Source organism: Marmota flaviventris, chromosome 19, assembly GCF_047511675.1.
Source record: "Marmota flaviventris isolate mMarFla1 chromosome 19, mMarFla1.hap1, whole genome shotgun sequence".
NCBI classification, from domain to species: domain Eukaryota; kingdom Metazoa; phylum Chordata; class Mammalia; order Rodentia; family Sciuridae; genus Marmota; species Marmota flaviventris.
In genome coordinates, this window is record NC_092516.1 from 13,121,879 (window position 1) to 13,141,009 (window position 19,131).

General features: G+C 51.1%; 1 protein-coding gene across 1 annotated transcript; it reads right to left on the reverse strand.

Annotated features, from left to right (window-relative positions):
• Window positions 1-226: 226 nt before the first annotated feature.
• Window positions 227-18,833, reverse strand: Clec19a (C-type lectin domain containing 19A). Its single transcript, XM_027940494.2, has 5 exons — window positions 18,746-18,833; window positions 8,207-8,372; window positions 3,961-4,054; window positions 1,486-1,618; window positions 227-306 (listed from the first exon to the last, which is right to left on the reverse strand). The coding sequence occupies exons 1-5, from the start codon at window positions 18,831-18,833 to the stop codon at window positions 227-229; spliced, it is 561 nt and encodes a 186-aa protein (XP_027796295.2).
• Window positions 18,834-19,131: the final 298 nt, after the last annotated feature.

Sequence of the window (19,131 nt, forward strand, 5' to 3'; positions counted from 1 at the left end):
GTCCAGAACCACCCCTCGGCTTGCACCAGTACATCCACCACCGCTTTTTGTTTATTGAGCTAGTTCCATTTGGGTCTCTGTCACTTGGCCAAGTGGCCACCCTGAATAATTAAGGCTTGTTTGTTTGAAATCTCGTTAAGATTTACCTCTGGTGGCATTTTGCATCTATTCAGCTTCAGCTTTATAGTAGGTACAGCTACTCAGTGATGCTGGGGCCAACGGTGCATCAGTTAACGCTCAGAGGTGGGATCTTGCAGACAAAAGGGAACTTCCGGCTGCAGGCGTTATCATTCCATGACCTCAGAGCTGTGATGGAGGAGAAGCAGAGCATCTGGGTGAAGATCTACCCACCACAATAAAAGTCACCTCACCACCCCACTGGAGTAAGAGCCCTCCTCTCTGGTAGGCCTCGCGTCTACACTGGTGGCCCTTCCTTGCTGATGCTCAGGAAGGCTGCGGTCTGATCTTATTCCCTCATAAGGTTGGTCTTGGATTGCCACCATGGACGGGCAGGACACACTTCATTCAGAGCCTTGGCCAGCTCTGTTACCCAGTGGCTCTCAGGATAATAATTGCTATTCCATCCTACTCTCCTCTTGTCAGGAAAAGAAGGGAGAAAGGTTAAATGCTTGGGTCTGGAGATCCGGAGATCTTGGCTTGAAATCTAGCTCCATGACTTGCTTACTGTGTGACCTTAAAGAAGTTGCTCACCTTCTCTGCTCCCCAGTTTCCTCATCTGCAAAGTGAGAATATTAACAGTTTTCATTTCTTAAGATTGGTGTGGAGAGTGACGATGTTGTTGATGGTGATGGTAATTTCTAACAGTGCACACCAACCCCGACAGCCACTTCCATAGAGCATCTTCCTGTTTCTTCATGTCAACCTGGTTAAGTATCATTAGTCCCTGGGGATTGAACCCAGGGGTGCTTAACCACTGAGAAAGGGTCTCCCTAAGTTGTTTAGGGCTTCATTAAATTGCTGAGGCTGGCCTCGAACTTGCCATCCTCTTGCCTCAGCCTCCTGAGCTGTACCAGCTGTACCTCCCTCAATCCCCTTAAGGGTCCAGGACACAGGAATGTATTAAGTCCACTTTAAGATGGAGGAAACAGTTGCAGAGAGGTGTGTGATTCCCTGCGAGGACACAGAGCTAGAAGGTGACAGAGCCTAAGTCCAAGCCCAGCTCTGCACTGCCTGCAGCAGGTGCCGCTCAGCGCTGATATTCAGAAGGGCCAGGCGGGGCTGGGGCAGCTCTTCTCCCGGGTGCCTCTCCCTAACGTCTCTGCAGGCACACCAGGGTCTGCTGCCAGTGATGAAGCCTTAGATATCATTTTAACTGTGCCTACTGGGGAGAGTGGCCCTGCCCCTGGCCCCCCGGGGACCTCTGGTCGCTCTCCAAGGTGCTGAAAAATTGCCAGCTGCCCCCCCCCCCCACCTCCCGCTGCGGGGCCCCTCCCCAGCGCCTCTGTGAGTCTCGGGGACACCCACCGCTGGCCGGCCGGTACCACATCTGCACACAGTCCTCCTCCTCCAGCCTCGCGTGGACCCCGTCATCTGGCTGGCTGCCGTCCCAGTAGCTGTAGTCGTAAGAGGAGTTGTCCGTCCACTCAAACTGCCCTTCCTGGGGCCCACAGGGAGGGAGGGAGCCAGGCAAGGAGAGGGCAGTCAGGGGTCTGTGCAGCTCCAGCTGGGGTAGCATTCTAGCACCTTCCTCCCCTCCACCTCTGCAGAGACGCCCCCACTTCTCATCGGGTGCTCCTGCAGTAGATCACCGCCACCGTGGCTAGCGCAATGAGACTCGGGGGTCACCTGCTGCCCACAGGGAATGAGGCAGCAGCCCTGGGGTTCAATCCCAGCTCTGCCCACGCGGCTCCAGTGCCCAGGACCCCAACGGACTCGCGTGTGGCAGGCCCTCTGCGTCTCTGTGGGTCCAGATAGTCTGCATCATTATTTTTTCCTGGTGTGGAACTACTCTGTCCAATTGTAGGAAAAGTCCTGTTGGGAATTTGATTGATGCTACAATAAATGTGCAAATTAACTGTGGAAAGAAAGACTTCTCTGCAGTGTGTAAGAACAGGAGCCCTTTCTCCATTCATTCAGCTTTTTAGAAAACTAACCCCCACCAACACCGATGATCATGGAGCTCGTTTTTTTACGTCATGGAAATTGTGTGTTATTCCTGGGATGTGGTGCGGGGGGAGAGAGGGGTTGAGACTGAGCTGGAGTTGGCGTTTCCTCTATCCACTTCCTAGCTCTGTGACCTGGACAAGTTAATCAACCTCTCTGAGTCTCCATTTCCGCACCTTTATAATGGAGCTACTACCTCCAGAGAGTGGTTGTGAGGGTTGGATAGATTCAAGGATGTGAAGGGCTTAACACAGAGCTTAACACAGCCATGAAAAGAAAAGAGAAAACAAAACCCCACAATCCTTTATCCTGTATTGTTTGTTATGATTATCAGGACTTAACAATACAAGTTCCTTAAACTCCAATTTAATGTAATTATTGTCTAACTTTAATGTTGCTATCAAAATTAGGAATTTTAGGTTTTTTTTTTTTTTAAGTTAGAACTTCTATATGGGTTCCTGACAGATTAATTCTGATTAATTCAGATTAATTCTGTTGGACGTGGTGGCTTATGCCTGTATTACCAGCAGCTCCGGAGGCTGAGGCAGGAGGATCTCAAGTTCAAAGCCAGCCTCAACAATTTAGCAAGGTGTTAAGCAACTCAGTGAGACCCTGTCTCTAAATAAAATACAGAATAGGGCTGGGGATGGGGCTCAGTGGTCGAGTGCCCCTGAGTTCAATCCCCAGTAATCCCCCAAATATATATTTATACTAATTCCAGCCCCGCTGCGTCTTCTCTATTTTAGCAGCAATTTCCACCATCCTTCATGGGCTCCTGTGCTGTGCCAAATACCATGCTAAGCCTTTCACATGCATTAGCTCCTTTACTTTATAAAACAAGGCACTATTATCTCCGTTTCACAGACAGAAAAACTGAGGCTAAGAGAAGTATTTAAAAAGTCCAGTGTCTCCTAACCACCAGTAAGTTCCATCTCAGGTGGGTGAAGATCTACCCACCACAATAAAAGTCAGGAGCTGGACCCGGAACTCGGTTCCCTATTGAGCTCCAAGACAGGGCAAGACCATTAAAACAGCCCCCTGCCATCCCCAGGGAAAGCCTGGGATGGATCTCAGGCGGGGTCTGCGGTGACCATCCCAGTCAGGGGATACAGCCTGAGTCACCTCGTCAGCCTTAGCCTTATTCCCCCTCCCCCTTCACTCTGCCCACCCCGCCCCACGCCGCCCTCCAGCCACACTCATCTTCCTTAACAACCTTGAAGGTGCGCTCAGCTCTCCTGCCTCAGGACCTTGGCCCATGCTGTCCCCCCTACCTGGAATTCTCTGTCTCTGGCTGGCTCCGACTGATCTGTTAAACACAGGCTGCATGTTTCTTGCCCAGAGGCTGCTGTGGCCCCGGGCTGTGCACAGCAGAAAGCCCAGCTGTAGGGGGCAGATGATTGACAGCTGCAGCCTTCTGCCTCTGCTGGCTACACTCCTCCAGGCTGTTCCCAGGCAGTGACTGGGCAGACCCGGGGGACTAAAGCTGGCCCAGTTGGGGACTCCCCACTGGAGCTCCTCCCCCTCCACTCTGCATCCATGGGTCTCAGGTCCACAGTGTTGTCCCCTATGCCACCTGCTTTATATCTCACCCATCTTCCCTCCACAATCTCTGTACCCTCTCATGTCTTGGTGCCAAGAACTCAGAGGCCTTCTCTGACCAGACTGTGCGGTCATATCCCCTTCTGTGACATGGATCCTCGGCCATCTGTGGCCTGGCGGTGTCTGGTTTCTCTCTACACCGTGTCACCCAGCAGGAGCCTGGCCCACGGGGGAGGGTTTGCTAAATAAAAAGGAGCCTTGGTCAGAGCCCCCGGGAGCCCGCTGGCCCACTCTCACCTGTCGATGATCGTGAAGGCCCGTCCAGATGTCCGTCGGGATGCCGGGCACACAGCTGTTGGCCAGGTCATACACAAAGACGTTCTCCTCCCAGCTGTGAGTGAAAGAAACGAGGGGCGCGCGCGTGAGTCCTACCTGGGCTCTGGGGGTGGAGGTGAAAAGCGAAGGCGGCGCTCGCTAGATTCTCTGCACCAAAGAAGCCTGCTTTCTTAATTAGGTCGCCCGTATGTGGCCTGCTTTTCTTCTAAAAATTTATTTATTTATTTTTTATTGGTTGTTCAAAACATTATAAAGCTCTTGACATATCATATTTCATACATTAGATTCAAGTGGGTTATGAACTCCCAATTTTACCCCAAATACAGATTGCAGAATCACATCGGTTACACATCCACATTTTTACATAATGCCCTATTAGTAACTGTTGTATTCTGCTACCTTTCCTATCCTCTACTATCCCCCCTCCCTCCCCTCCCCTCCCATCTTCTCTTCTAAAAATTTAAATCCATTTAAGAAACGCTAGCAGACAGCGGTGGGGGGGGGGTTATGTTAAAAGCAACATTGAAGGTGTGGGGGGGCGTAGAGCACGCCTGTCATCCCAGCAATCAGGAGGCTGAGGCGGGAGCGTCACGAGTTCAAAGCCAGCCTCAGCAACTTAATGAAGCCCTAAGCAACTCAGCGAGACCCTGTCTCTAAATAAAATATAAAAAAAGGGCTGGGGATGGGGCTCAGTGGTTGAGCGCCCCTGGGTTCAATCCCCGGGGATTGCATGTCCACATAAAGTAACTTATTGAAATCTCCCCTGGCCACTTTTGTCCCCTCTCAAAGGCGGTCCCTACCCTGCCAGTGTGTATAGCGCCCGCTCTCTTCTACTCTATTCCCACTTGAACCAGGGGCAGCAAGATGTGCTTTCATTCTAGAAGCTAAGGCAGGAGGATGGATCGTTTGAGGCCAGCGTTTGAGGCCAGTCTGGGCAACACAGGGAGACCCAGGCTCAGAAAAAATAATTTCTTTTTCTGACATATCATCTCCAGATTCTTTTCTGTTTACCTGGGCAGTTCATCTCCAGGCTAGAATCTGCACAGCCCACTCAGCAAAACCAGTCCCTGCAGTGAAAACAGCCCAACTTCCTTTAAAGGCATCCGTGTCTCCTTGGGGCCTTCTCAGTCCCTGCTTCAAAGGGCTTACCAAATAGTTCAGCCCCCAAAAGAAATTGATGCCAAGAAGAAAAAAGAAATAGAGATGGGTGGGTGGGCAGAAGCATGGGTGGGTGGATGGATAGGTAGAAGGATGGAAGGACGGATAGATGGCTGGACAGATAGAAAGGACAGACAGCTAACAGGCACATAGAGACTCGAGCGCTGATTCATGCCAACTGCTCTCTTGGTTTTATACAAATCCCTGCACAAGGCAGGAACTGGGGCAGACATCACTGGCTGAACACCCCACAGTCACTCCTAATCCCTTTAGGAAGTCACATTTTATTTTCCCAGCCTCCTTTGCAGCCAGCAATGGCCACAGGGCCAAGTTTGGCCACTTGGATAGAAATGTTCGTAGAGGGTATCAATGAAAGGAGGGAGGTGTGGGAGAGGCCCAGTTTTCCCCACCGCCCTTCCTCCTTGGGTTGAAGCCAGGTGTGGACATGAAATTTGGGAACTCAGCCAGTTCCCCGGATATCAGCGAGCCCATTAATGGTCATTTGCAGAAGTTAGAAGGGTGGGCGAAGGATGTGAGCAGAAGTGGGTGAGTATCGGTACATGTCACTCAAAGTGTTTACAGACCCAGACAGGCAGATCCGACTGAATAAACGATTCCCATTATCATCCAATAAGTCATCATAAAATAGAGCTAACACGTAACCAATAAGTCACTTCAAACAGGTTTATGTTGAGGGACCCCCTGTTGCAACAAGGTCTATGGGCTCTGGTTAGTGACCTTGTTGTTGTGACAGCTCTCTAAAGGCGGCCATCTTGCCTAGAACATCCACCATGAAAATATTTCCTTTTGCTTGAGGCGTGGGTGACACCTAAAAGTGCACATGTGTCCTCTTTTTAGTTCTGTGCTTGTGGAAGTCATTGCTAATCCGTTCTCGGTTAGCAGCTCTCAGAATCCTGAACACGGCCCTCCAGGAAGTCACGTGTACAAGAGTTGCTTAGTGGATACTATTGAACTGGAGAGGAGAGGGAGGTAAGACTCGCTTGCATCCCTTGGAAAGATGGCCTGACATGGAAATGCTAAGGAGATAAAATCTCTCTGAGGTCCCTAGAATGATCATAAATGAAAATGACAGCAGTTTCCTGTATGGAGCCTGTGAGTTGGGCAAGCCCTGCGTGAGAACTTTAGATGGAGTATCAACTTTAGAGACCCACGTCTTTTAAAGGTCAGTGTGGAATCTGCCTGCAAGCCACTACAGTGAAGAGCCAAGCTGATTGGCCTAATTTCTTGTGTCTTCTGTACTCCCTCCCCTTCTGACATCTGCCCAGGGATGACCTAGCACAAGAGCACTTACCAGACACTGGTGCCTTGCTTTCCGACTTCACAGTCTCCAGGACTGTGAGAACTGTTCATTATAAATGACCCAGGCTCAGGTATTTTGTCATAGCAGCACAACATGAACTAAGACAGTGGTTCAAGCGTCATTTGGAAACTAAGGATGGCTTCTCCATTAACAAAACACAGTGACCCTAAGACATAAGGAAACAATGCCCTTTCTTGGTACATTATTATTGTACAAAATAGTGGAATTCATTGTGATATGTTCATACATGCTCATAATTTAGTCAATTTCATTGCTCAGCATCTCCCCTTCCCACCCCTCCTGCCTGCCCCCCAGTCCTCTTCCTCTATTGTGTCTCCCTTCTATTTTCATGAGGTCCCCTTTCCCCTTTTTCCTCTCTAGCTTCCACATATGAGAGAAAATATGTGACCCTGGACTTTATGTGTCTGATTTATTTCCCTTAACCTGATGTTTTCCAGTTTCATTCATTGAACTGAAACCACATAGTTCCATTCTTCTTTATGGTCAAGTAAAACTCCCTTTTGTCTACAGTCTAGGTTTCCTTTATCCATTGATCTGCTGGTGGGTGCCTCGTCTGGTGGCATAACTTGGCTTTGTGAATTGCGCTACTGTCACCTCGGGCATGCGTGCGTCTCTATCGTGTGATGACTTAACTTCTTTTGGATAGAGTGCAAGGAGTGGTGTGGCTGGGTCTCATGGTGGTCCCAGGCCGGGTCTCTGGAGGAACCTCCATTCTCCGTAGTGGTTGTACTCATTTACAGTCCCACCAACAGTGTCTAAGTGGAACCCACCAACGCTCTCTCTAACTTTAAGTCTCTGAGATCCACGAAGAACAGAGGCCAGATGGAGAGTTTGTAGTTTGAGAGCCAAGGGGACCTGTTGCACCTGCTCCGAAAAACTCACAGATCTGCCAGAGGCCATCTCCGAAAGCTGTTGTTGAACTGTGCAGAGAGACGTGCTCTGGGGGGAGGGTGGGTAATGAATGGGACTAGGGGCCGGGGAGTCAGAGGTGGCTCTCGTGAAGGGGTGTTTCCGGAGCTACCCTGGGGGTGGAGGGGTGACCTGCAGGAGGAGGTAGGGAGGGAAGGGCTCCCCAGCAGAGGAGACAGAATGTGCAAAGGCGAGGAGAACTGGGAGGGCTGGACCAGGCTGGAGGACCAGGTGGCCAGTGTGTCTGGGGCTTGGGAGACACAGGGAGGGAGGCCTTGGTGGGTGAGTGATGCAATGCAGCCCGAACCCCCTAAAAACAAAAGAGAACCCAGTTCCACACTTCATAGCTTTGCAACTTTGCACGAGTCAGTTACCTTTTGGGGTTCCTTTTCTGTAAGATGAGAATATCTACCTAAAACCAGGGAGTCCTTACGTGATGAGGTACATTTACCCATATCCAATAAAATCCAGCTCTGATTCCCTGTGGTCCGTGCATCGTGTTCTTTATACGTATATTATGTCAGTGGCGTCACGGGCCTGTGATCCACAGCAGAGCAGAGTGGACAAGACGGGCATTTATAAAGAGAGGTCTTCCAATGTGCTCTTGGCTACTGCTGCTAAATGCTTTGCCCTCGACTGCCAAGGATGAATTCAGTGAGAAATTGGGCTGGATAAAGAGTAGCTTTAATGATCAAAGAGAAATGTCGGTGAGAGACACTATCCTCCACTCTCTTTCCCACGGGGGACCTTGGCTGGACCGTGGAGGACGGATCGGGGCCGGGGGGGGGGTCCACTCACCTGTGGATGGAGGCCAGTTTGGCGGATTTCCTGCCGATGGAGAACTCGGAACAGTGGAGGTCAGCCTCGGCCCAGGTCTTATTGAGAGGAAAGAATCGATAGCAGTGGCCTTTGAACTCCATCCAGAACAGGGGACACAGGGACGTCTGAGGCAGCTCTGGCAGGGCTGGGGACAGAGAGAAAATGGACCAGAAGAAAGGTTGGTGGTGCTCAAGTTGTTTCCATGATTTATTATGTATTTTTTCAAGAATGGAAATAACAGGTGCCCTGTCATGATAAATGTGGGTGTCTGCCTGTAATGGTTTGGATATGAGGTACCCCCAGAAGTTCATGTGTCAGGCAATGCAGGAATGCTCAGAAGGGAAATGACTGGACCATGAGATCTGTAACCTCATCAGTGGATTAATCCACTTGATGGATTATTAATTGGAATGGATTCCTGGGTGGTACCTGTAGGCAGGTGGGGCATGGCTGGAGGAAGTGGGTCATTGGGAGTGTCCCCTTGGGGATGGAGAACTTACTGCTCTTTTGCTGCTTCCTGGCTGCTACGAGCTGAGTGCCTAAATTTTTCAAAATAATAAGAGTAACTTATGGGGCTGGGGCTGGGGCTCAGTGGTAGAGCTCTTGGTTAGCACGTGTGAGGCATCGAGTTCTAGCCTCAACAGCACATAAAAATAAATAAACACAATAAAGGTACTGTGTCCATCTACAGCTAAAAAAAAAAAATTTAAAGGAACATATCACTCTCAAACTTGGAAAAAGTGGATTCTTGGGCACATTTCCATTCTGTCGGGTTCGTACACAGTGATAGTTTTTAATGCAATTGTGATCATATGGATATAGGACAGGATTCTGTTTTCTAAAAATTAAGGAGTATCAGCATTTCCCCCATCAGGATACCTTTTTGTAAACATTAAATAGCTCTTAGATGCTCTCCCGAGTGGCCCTTCTAGAGTTTATTTAATGATTCTCTCATTTGGGGATAATTAGATTTCTTCCTTAAAAAAAAAATGATTACAACATCATGAAGGTGAGCAGCCTTGTGCATAAAGCTTTTTCAGCCTTTCTGATGATTTTCTGAGAGATTTGGAAGGCTTTGATACAATTTGCTAAATTGCCTCCTGAAAGCAATTCTTACTACCACAGGCCACGTCTGCGAGGGCTCGTCTCCCTCTGCCCCGACCAGAGCCCATTGTCATTATTTTCATGGCCATCTTTGCAAATTTTATAAGCAAAAAGATGGTATCTTGTTTCGATCTGCAGTTCTGGGTTCCCTGGTGAGGGTGCACATCTCCCCGCGTTTATTGACAGCTACAGCTAAGGGCTATTTATATCTTCTGCCCATTAAGTGACTGGGGTTTCAGAATTTGCTGGTAACGCGGCAGAGCAACGCATAAGGGACCCATGTTGGAGATAATAACGTTCTCTCAAGTCTCAGCCCCTCGGAAGCTTTTAGGAGAGGTTTTTTTTTTTTTTTTCCCTGGAAATCACCACTCAAGGGGACTGACTGGGAGAGGCAGACAGGTCGAGAATCTTCCCCACACTGGGATGGATGGCTATTTTCAAGGGCGTGCAGGGAGCCCAGACAAGTGGGAGGATTTGTTAGCCTGGGCTGCCCAACCAGAGTCCTAGCCCCAGCTCTATGCCTGAGTTGCCGTGAGATTCTGGAACATTCCTTTTCTTCTCGGCTGTCCAACTAGATGACCCCTGGGGTCCCTCCTATCCAGCCATGTGGAATCTGCCTGCAAGCCACTACAGTGACGAGCCAAGCTGATGGAGTCCTAAAGCAGTGGGTGACATTCACTGAGCATCTATGACGTGTTCAGCATACACACACACACACACACACACACACACACACGGAATGGGGGCCTCGAGAGTGGAGTCATCCTGTAATTAAGTGGCAGAGCAGGGACTTGAACTCTGCCCTCTCCACTCCAAAGCCTTTGTTTGAAAAGTGTGTATCATGCTTCACTGTGGGAAATCAACAGGGCTGAGAATGGTTCATTTTATTGAGCCTATCTATTGGGCTAAATAAATTCGTGGAGGTGCTGGCATACATAGCTTGTTCCTTGATAGCATGATTATTAGTGATTAGCTGCAAGGCTCTTGGAAATTGCTGAGATCAAATGCAAAACCAAAAGCGTGTGTGTCTATGCGAGTATGTGCCTCTGGGTGCTTTCTCTGGGGACAGAAAGGGACAGCCACTTTAATCAAGAGGGCTAGCTAAGCAGGCAGGTTCCAGGCCATCCTTCTCAGGACTGGTCAGAGATGCTGGGCTTTCTCAGGGACCCAAACTGGACCCAAACCTGCACTCCAGCAGCTGTGCCCCTTGGTCCTGGTGAACCCCACCCTCTTGGTCAGTCTTGGCCAATAGTCTTTCTGCACGTGTCAGGATCAAAACTGGAACCAGGTGATTTTGGAATTTGCTCTTGATCCTTTTTCTGCAGAGCAAAGGGGGCCAGAACTCTGCTTAGCATGGCCAGAGTCTTCAGCTGTCTCTCCCTGTCTCTGGGTCTCCGTCTCCTCTTCTCTCAATGGACTAGGAGGACTTCACCTCCTAGTGGCATATGCTGAGAGGGTTAAGGACTCTTGTAATGCTGGGTGTGGAAGAGCTCCCTGTGGGGACTTCGGGGCACTGCCTACTGCACAGACTCAACAGACTCCCTCCCTGGGGTCTACTTAGGGAGCGGCTTCTCCCCATAACATGAACAAGAAGCTGAAGATCATTCCCATTCTCCTTCCACCTGTCACTCATAGGCAAGGACACTCAGTGGTGAGAACTTGACCAGGTTTGTCCGGGTTGGTTGGAATGATCAATGCGAAGTACAACATCAAACCACTGGTTCCCCAGTCCCACCCATCTGAAGGTACCTGGGAATCTTAAATACCCAGATTATCAGGCTTGGGGTGAAGCTCACTGGCAGAGCACTTACCTACCATGCCTGAGGCCCTGGGTTCAATTTCCAGGACCACAACAAAAAGTTGGTGTCATTCTATAGTAGAGTTGGAAATAGGGTGGCCCACCCATTCCACTATGCCCAGGACTGTCCCAATTTTAAAGCCAAAAGTCACCGATCCCAGGTACCCCTGCAAGCCCCAGCAAACTGGAAAGGTCGACCACCCTTGTGCAGTGATTCTCAACTAGGGGATATTTCAACCCCCAGAAGACAATGCCCAGAAACATGGTTGGTTGTCACAGCTGGGGGGAGGTGGCCCTACTGGCCCCTAAGGGGTAGAGGCCAGGGGTGCTGCTAGACACCTACAGCGAACAGCTCCCCACATTGGGATAATCTGACCCCAACGGTCCATAGAACTGAGATTGAGAAGCTGCCAGGAGGTGACCAAGGAGGGTGGCTTAGGCATGTATCTCTAAAGATGACGCTGGACCACAGCTCTGCACCAAGGTCCCCACAACCTTACGGTAAAAATACCTGCCCAGCACCTGCCTGTCCAATCCTAGGCCACCCTTGTTGCTAATCCTCATAGCCAAGGGTTGTTGTTTCAAAGTAATTTATGTAACCCTCTGCAGGGTTCCTTTGGACCTCTTTGCTTCAACCCCTTGGATTCTTGTCTGACTCTGGTATGAATAGTCCCAAGGCGGCACCATTTCCAAACTTCCAAGAGATTCTCTTTGGAGTATCTCTCTCTGTTTCTTCTTAGGTCTTGACCCCTCCCTGTGTGTGGAGCCCCTGAATTATGGAGACGGTGCCACTCAGGGCAGATGGCCACTGCTTCCTCTTCATCTCGTTGTCTCTGACCCCCAAACACCCCCTCTTTTCTTAGATACCCAACCTAACTTTATTGTCTTTACATTTATTTTTATTTCTGCAGTACAGGTTTGCAACACAGGGTGCTCTACCCAGCCCTTTTTATTTTTTATTTCGAGACTGGGTCTCACTAAATTGCCCAGGCTGGCCTTCAACTTGTGATCCTCCTGCCTCAGCCTCCCGAGTCGCTGGGATTCCGGGTGTGCACCCCCACACCTGGCCCAGCCTAACTTTAAAAGGGTGTTTGTAAAAATTCACAGGACATTTCTGCGTGGCCGCAGAGGAAAGCTTTAGCGTTCTCCAATTCACTCTCTTGTGTGAGCCGGAAGTCTCCATCATTTTTGTCTTTTTTTTACTTTTTTTCCTCCTTAACATTTTGAAAAATAAACTTTTAAAATTTTGGAATAAACAGGTCGTCAGAAAAGTTGCGAAGATGGTGTGGGGCATTCCCAAATGCCCTTCAACAGTGTCCCCATGTTAAACTCTCACATGACGGTGGTCAAGACTAAGAAATTAACACGGTGCCATATCATTATCTCAACCACAGACTTTATTCAGATTTCACTAGTTTCTTCTTCTTTTTTTCTGTGCCCAGATCCAAGCCAGGACACCCCATTCATCACCTACCTATGAGTTTCACTGGGCATTAAACACCACTGCGAGGATTGAATGGGAATCAATTGAAAATCAAGACAAAATCAGCAAGACTCGGTTGGAACGGGTCAGTGTCTAGCATTGCCGGGTATTTGCTGGGGTCACCCTTAACCCCTCTTCACTCCCTGGCGTCCAGTTGGCCTTGGGGTCTGCTCCATCCCATCCCAACGCCCCTCTAGCCTGCCCCTTCTCCTCTCTCCTTCCTCGTGCCTCCTCTCCCTCACCAAGCCCTGCTCAACCGCCTCCTGGTTCTCCCCTCCTGGCTCAGCTGCCAGATCCAGCCCTGGGGACAGCTTCACCCTCAACTAAACCCTCCAGGCGCCGCTCCGCCCGTGGGAAGGGCCCCTTGCGACCCTCTTGCTTGGCCAGACCTGCGCACACGCCCCGGGCCTGGCTCTGCCACCTCCTGTTCCTGGCGCACGGCGGCCGCCTGCAGCCTCAGCACCACCCGCACCACCCGGAGCTCACTGGCAGCGCGGGCTCTCAGGCGCGGGTCGCAGAGGTCGCAGGTGAGCAAGATGCTCCAGGTGACCTGCTCACCTGGCCCTCCCTCCCTCCCTCCCTTCACTCACTCCCTGAACAGGGCTCGGCAAAGGGGAATGAATGATTGATGGGAGGAAGGGGGCTGGCTGGGAAGAGGGGGAGGGAAGGGTCCTGGATCTGAGAGCCTGGGGTATAGGGGGATGGGGGATGGAGGAAATTGGGGATGGGGGGGGTGGGGGAGGGGGAAAGGGGGATGGGGAGGGGGAGGGATGGGGGTTGCATCAAAAGGAAGCCCCGCCCCCAGCGTGGAGCACCCTTGACCCCGCTGCCCGCCTCCGCGCGTTTCTGTTCCTTTTGATTTTTCTCCAGAAGCAAATGAGGGTCCTGGATTCCTGGGGTGAAACCTACCAGAAAATGGGGCTGCGACAGGTCACTGCTCAAATCCTCCCCTTTCCACCTGGGCAGGCAAGGGCCTTTAATTGGCAGGCAAAAAGGAGCCCGGGGCTGCGCTGGAATAAAAATTAACCGTTGTCTGCCTGGTGTCCCTGTCCCCCTTGACTTCTGGCAATTTAGAAACCGCGACAGGTCTTTCTTGAACCTGTTTCCAGATCAGGCTCTGCTATCTGTCTTGGGAAGGGATGTCCTTAGCTTTATCGCTTGACCTCCAGGCAGTGATGGAGATACAATGTCCGGGGCCAACCTGGCTGAGCATTTACCAAGTGCCAGGCACTGTGCTTTCACGTCTATCAGGTCATTTCATCGTCACACATCCTACCAGGTAGGTGCCACGATCACTCCAAGAAACCAAAAAGCACAGAGAGGCTGACTAACTTGCCTACCGTCACACAGCTCCTAATTGGCAGAATTGCTATTTTAAAGTCAGGCTATGTCTGCTGCATTTCAATCCATTTCCTTTTGCTTCCATACGGATGATCTGGGCCTCCATTCATTCCTTCATTCATTCATCAAGTGCTTTTGAGCATCTACTTGGTCGCAGGCAGCTGGCTACAAGCTGGTGTGGCTTCTGACCTCATAGGTCCCACAGTCTATGGAGACCAAGATCAAGAAAAATGAATGTAGAAATAAAGATGTCATTCAAAGGTAACCGGCAGATGTGTGTCACATGGGCAAAACCTTGAGGGAGCAGCCCCTATCGGAAACCCGTTATTGGTCCCTTTCCTGATCAGAACTGGTGGCTGCCTTGCACCTGTTGTCAAAGAGCCTACAGGTGATTAGGGACAGGGCACCACCTTGCTGGGTGGGGGAAATCCAGGGGACTGTCACAGGAGCACCTAAAAGTGGCACATAGATTGGATTTGGGCCATGTGGGAGGCTTCCTGGAGGAAGTGTTGTCTCCACCAAGATTTGAAAGAGGGTAAGAGTCAGAGAAAGAGTGTTCGGGGGGAGAGCATGCCATGCTCGAGGGGCTGGAGGTGCGGGGGCGATGGGCGCTTGGAGAACTGAAGTGGTTTTTTCTGGCTGGGAACATGAGAGGCAAGGAGGTCAGAGAGGAGGCTGGGGAGGACGGGGGCGAGTTTGGGGGTAGGAGGCAGCGAGGGATGCCCCAAGAAGCTTGTTGCTTTGGAAACCAAGAGGCCGAATGGCATGGTCTTTTCCTTCCATTAGTAGCACCAGAGGCCCCAAGGTCTCCCCTTTGGGGTGGGCGTCAAAGCCTTGGGGGACTCTGAGCTTGTTATGGAAAGAAAACACACAGTGCAATCTGGGGCTCTTCCCCCCACCCCCTCTCTCTTTTTAAAAGAATAAATTGTCACTTTCCCACTCAATCTGGCTGCCGGCTCCCCTGGCCCCCGTCCAGCCGCCCACAAACGCACCACTCTGCTGCCTCCAGCCCAGATCGGCCCTGGGGCCCAGCCAGGAAAGGAGGCGGGGAGGTTCTGGGGCCACATTTGCCTGCCCCATCCACTTAGAGGCCCCCAGACTCCAGGAAGGTGGTGCTGGAGGGCCCAGAGTCCTTGTGCTGTCCTGCTGCTGGCTGGCTGCCCTGCAGACCCCTCCCCTCTCTGGGCTGCTCTGGAGGACCAGGCACAGGGAGCAAGGACTGCACAGTCCCCCACGTCTCTAACTATTGTCAGGGTGCTCGCTCCTTGACACCAACCCTGTCATTTCCATTTTACAGTGGAGGATACTGAGGCTCAGAGAGGTTGTCACTTGCTCCGTGGGCTGACAAGTGGTGAGATGCCCAGGGTTGAGACTCGGTCTGATAGATTCAGACACTTCTGGGGGCTGTTGCACTTCTAGAAGGTTCTTTTTCTTGGCCTCGGTGTTCTCATTTAGAAAATCAATACAGCGGACCGTCCACATTTGTAGGTTCTGCATGCATGGACTTAATCAATTGTGGATAAAAAGTATGTGGGGAAGAAACCTTGTGTTGGTTCTGCATGCACAGACATTTTTTTTCTTGCTATTCTGTAAACAATTCAACATCACCTTTTACAGAGCATTTACACAGGCCTGGGCATCATGAATAATCTAGAGATAATTGAAAATGAAGAGAAGACTGTGCTTAGGTTATATGCAAAATATTATGCTATTTCATGTAAGGGAACCAAGCATGCCAGGATTTTGGGGCCCCATGGGGGTCCTGGAATCCATTTTCTACCATGGCTAAGAGATGACCATGAATCAAACACCAAATTTAACAATTATTTAATTAAGCAAATAAATCCACATTTCCTGGGTGCCCATATGACTTGAAATGTGTGCCTCTGAGTTGCTCACAGGGAGGAACATACGGGGCAAAAAAAATCATCATATACTAAGTATTCTACAAATATGTAGAGTACCTGGGACCATAGAGGAGGAGTGGAATGGGCCAGAGTGTCCAAGGTACACTCCAGGATCCGGTCTACTCTAGGAGAGAGGTACAGCCAGCTTCTGGCACTCTGTGCTCCAGTTTAAGAGCTGAGACTCTGGAGTTAGATGAGCCTCACTGAAAACTTGGCTTTTCGCCCCTCAGTTTCTTCATCTGTAAAATGGGCATGGTGGTACAATAGTGCCTACGTCCCAGTGGAGAGAGTGTCTGTTTTAGTCAGCTTTTTCACTGCGATGACTTTAAGGCCTGGCCAGAACAACTGTAGGGAAGGAATACTTTCTTTGGGGGCTCACATTTTCAGAGATCTCAATCCATAGACAGCGGACTCCATTCCTCAGGGCTCAAGGTGAGGCTGGACATCATGGGGGAAGAGTGTGGCAGAGGGAAGCAGCTCACATGGGGATCAGGGAGCAGACAGAGAGAGACTCCACTCTCCAGATACAAATATAGACCCCAAGGCCACGCCCCCAATGCCCACCTCCTCCAGCCACACCCCCCTGCCTCCTGTCACCACTCAGGTAGCCCCACCAGGGACTAATCCACTGATCAGGTTAAGGCTATGACCCATCGTTTCTCCTCTCCACCTTGTATTGACTCACCCGTGAGCTTTTGGGGACAGCTCACATCCACACCCTCACAGTGTCTGACTCCTGGTGGGTATTCTAGTAAACACTAGGTATTGTTACAGCAGAAGCAGCTCAGGTCCCAGAACCTCCCCAGAGCCGACGTGCGATGCAGGTTCCTGGGAGAGGAAGAGGCTACTAATGACTAATTCCCATCTGCGTCCCAGAAACCCTGCAAGAGCAGGTCCCGAGTGAGTTCCCAAACGCTTTGCTCTCATTTCCTGTGTCATGGAGAGTTCTTGGGCCCAGGGGCCAGGGAAAGGACATTTTTTTTTTTCTGGTTTGAAGAATCATAATAGCAGATATTTGCGTGGCTGTCCCTGGGTGTCAGACCCTCCTAAAAGCACTTCATATTCATTAACCCACTTCAACAATGTCATCCGAAGCAAGTTGGGAGGAAAGGCTTGGGGGAAGCGTGTAGTCTGGATCAGTCCTCCCAAGAGGTGCCTGAGGCTCTTCCCCAAAGAAAACCTGGGAGCCGAGTGTTCAGGGTGGGGAGTGAAGCCGGGGATGAGTGACGGACACCTGTTCTGCACTGAATGATGGGCGGTGTACCCAAGAGGAAGAAACCCAGACCCTCTGGGATAGACCAGGGGCCCCTCCAGGATATCCTGTCCAGCATCTGTCCTCCTTGCCCATCATACAGGTGAGCCATCAAGACCCAAGGTCAGGGTTGGAAAAACGCTGCTGTGGACAGAATATTTGTGCCCAACCCCATTCACATGGACTCCCTGACCTCCGCGTGATGATGTGGTGGCACTGGGAGGTGGGGTCTTTGGGATGTGGTTCGGGTAGTTGAAGTCACAAGAGTGGGGCACTCTGTGGTGGCATTATAAGAGCCAAATCCACCAGGACCTTGATCTTGGACCTTCCGTCTCCAGACCGTGAGAAATAGTGTCTGCTGTCTCAGATCCCAGTCTGGGATGTCTTCCTGGGCCAGCTGGAGCCCACTAATACACCCAGCGGGTTTGGGCAGAACGGAAGCCCCTCGAGGTTTGCCTGCAAAACCACGAGGACCCCTCGTTCTTACCAGGAGGGTCACCAGATTTGAAACAAAAGCAAAACAGAAAAAAAGGGGGGTACTTACTTAGATGTGGATTTCAGATCAACAACCACGGATTTTTCTTATAAGTGTGTCCCATGCAATATTTAGGATATACTTATAACTAATAAAAAGAAGAAACCTACTGGTATTTTATCTAACAACCCTAGCACCCCTATTCAAACAGCCCAATAATTGGCCTGATGAGGATCTCCTCGTAGGGATTTCATTACGAGTTTCACTTTAATGAAGGTTAAGAAAGAAAATGTAGTATCTCCGCCCGCCATAGGGTGTGGGTTAAATAAATAAATGAATACAACAAATTCGTATGTAAAAAGTGCTCAGAACTGTCTCTGGCACAGAGAAAGGGCTGTGTGAATCTTCATCGCTGTTATCGATATTATTGTATCTTTTAAAGAATGTTGGGAGAGAAGCTGGAGAGGTGTCAGGCAAAGAAAGGCCCAGCCGGGGGAGACTGTAGAAGACGGGACCCTTTTTCTGCGGACGGGGGTCCCCAGAGTCGGCTCTCCGGCCTCGCTTTTGCAAAGTGGGAGAAATCCGGCTCACGGAGGCCCTTCATGGGACACTCACTGGGAGGCCACATAGTTGAGGCTGGTGGGTCCTGATACCCGGGGACATGCCACAAAACCTACAGAGCTGGGTGCTAAGGGGCTGCTAGAGGGACACCAGAGGGACAACCATGTCCAATCTGCCTGTCCAACCTCAGTGGTGGCAAAAAGCAGCGGGTCCGAGTGCTCCCTGGGAATGGCCGTCACAATCATGATGGGGGTGGGGGACCCCGATGCTGAATCCCTAACAAAAATGCCCTGAGTCGGTCCCCGTGCCATCCCCACTTTCTAGAACAAACTGAGGCTTGGAGAGATTGAGAAGCTCGCCCGGGTCGCAGGGTCTGTAAACTGCAAAAGTGGATTTAAACCGAGGAATGCAGAGGTCTGGGCTGGCAGAATGGCCCTGGAGGGGGAGGGGAGCTCTCCCGAGGCTCGGCCCACCCCCCACCCCACCCCCAGCCATTCCTCTGGCCAGGCCGGCCTGCAGCCTGGCCTCCACGGTGGACCTTGAAATCCCTCTGAGTGTCCCCCTCGGCCCCTGCTCCCTCCCTTGCCCTGGGCTCACCTGGGCTGACGTTGATGTCTGTCTGTGGAAAGGCCTGGGCACAGAGGAGGCTCAGAGAGGCTGCGGCCCACAGCCCCCACCTCTGCATCCTGAGCCCCAGCAAGCTGCTTCCGCTGGAGTGGAACAGCAGAGCTCCTCAGGGCTGTCCTAGGCGGGCAGGGTGGACCCCAGTCCCCTCCTCCCCCCTCCTCCCTCCTTTCTGCACCGCTGGAGGGAACTCTGAGTGACCCCAGAGAGCCAGCAGCCCAGGGCCAGCCTCCCTCAGAACCGTGCTGGGAGCCACCGTGTGGCCTGGGGCCTGTGTTCTCTCAGTTTCCTCCTGGGTAAGGGCGGTCAGGAGTCTCCCGTCCAGCCTCCCCCAGGACATAAAGCATCTCTCGCCCTTG

What these genes read in the sequence shown, in the direction of transcription:
- Clec19a (XM_027940494.2), bottom strand. Translation starts at nt 18,833, where the DNA reads ATGCAGAGGTGGGGGCTGTGGGCCGCAGCCTCTCTGAGCCTCCTCTGT. An exon ending in GCCTTCACGATCATCGACAG is followed by an intron (nt 1,619 to 3,960) that starts GTGAGAGTGGGC and finishes TGTGGGCCCCAG; the next exon opens with GAAGGGCAGTTTGAGTGGAC. An exon ending in GTGGTACCGGCCGGCCAGCG is followed by an intron (nt 307 to 1,485) that starts GTGGGTGTCCCC and finishes CCTCCATCACAG; the next exon opens with CTCTGAGGTCATGGAATGAT.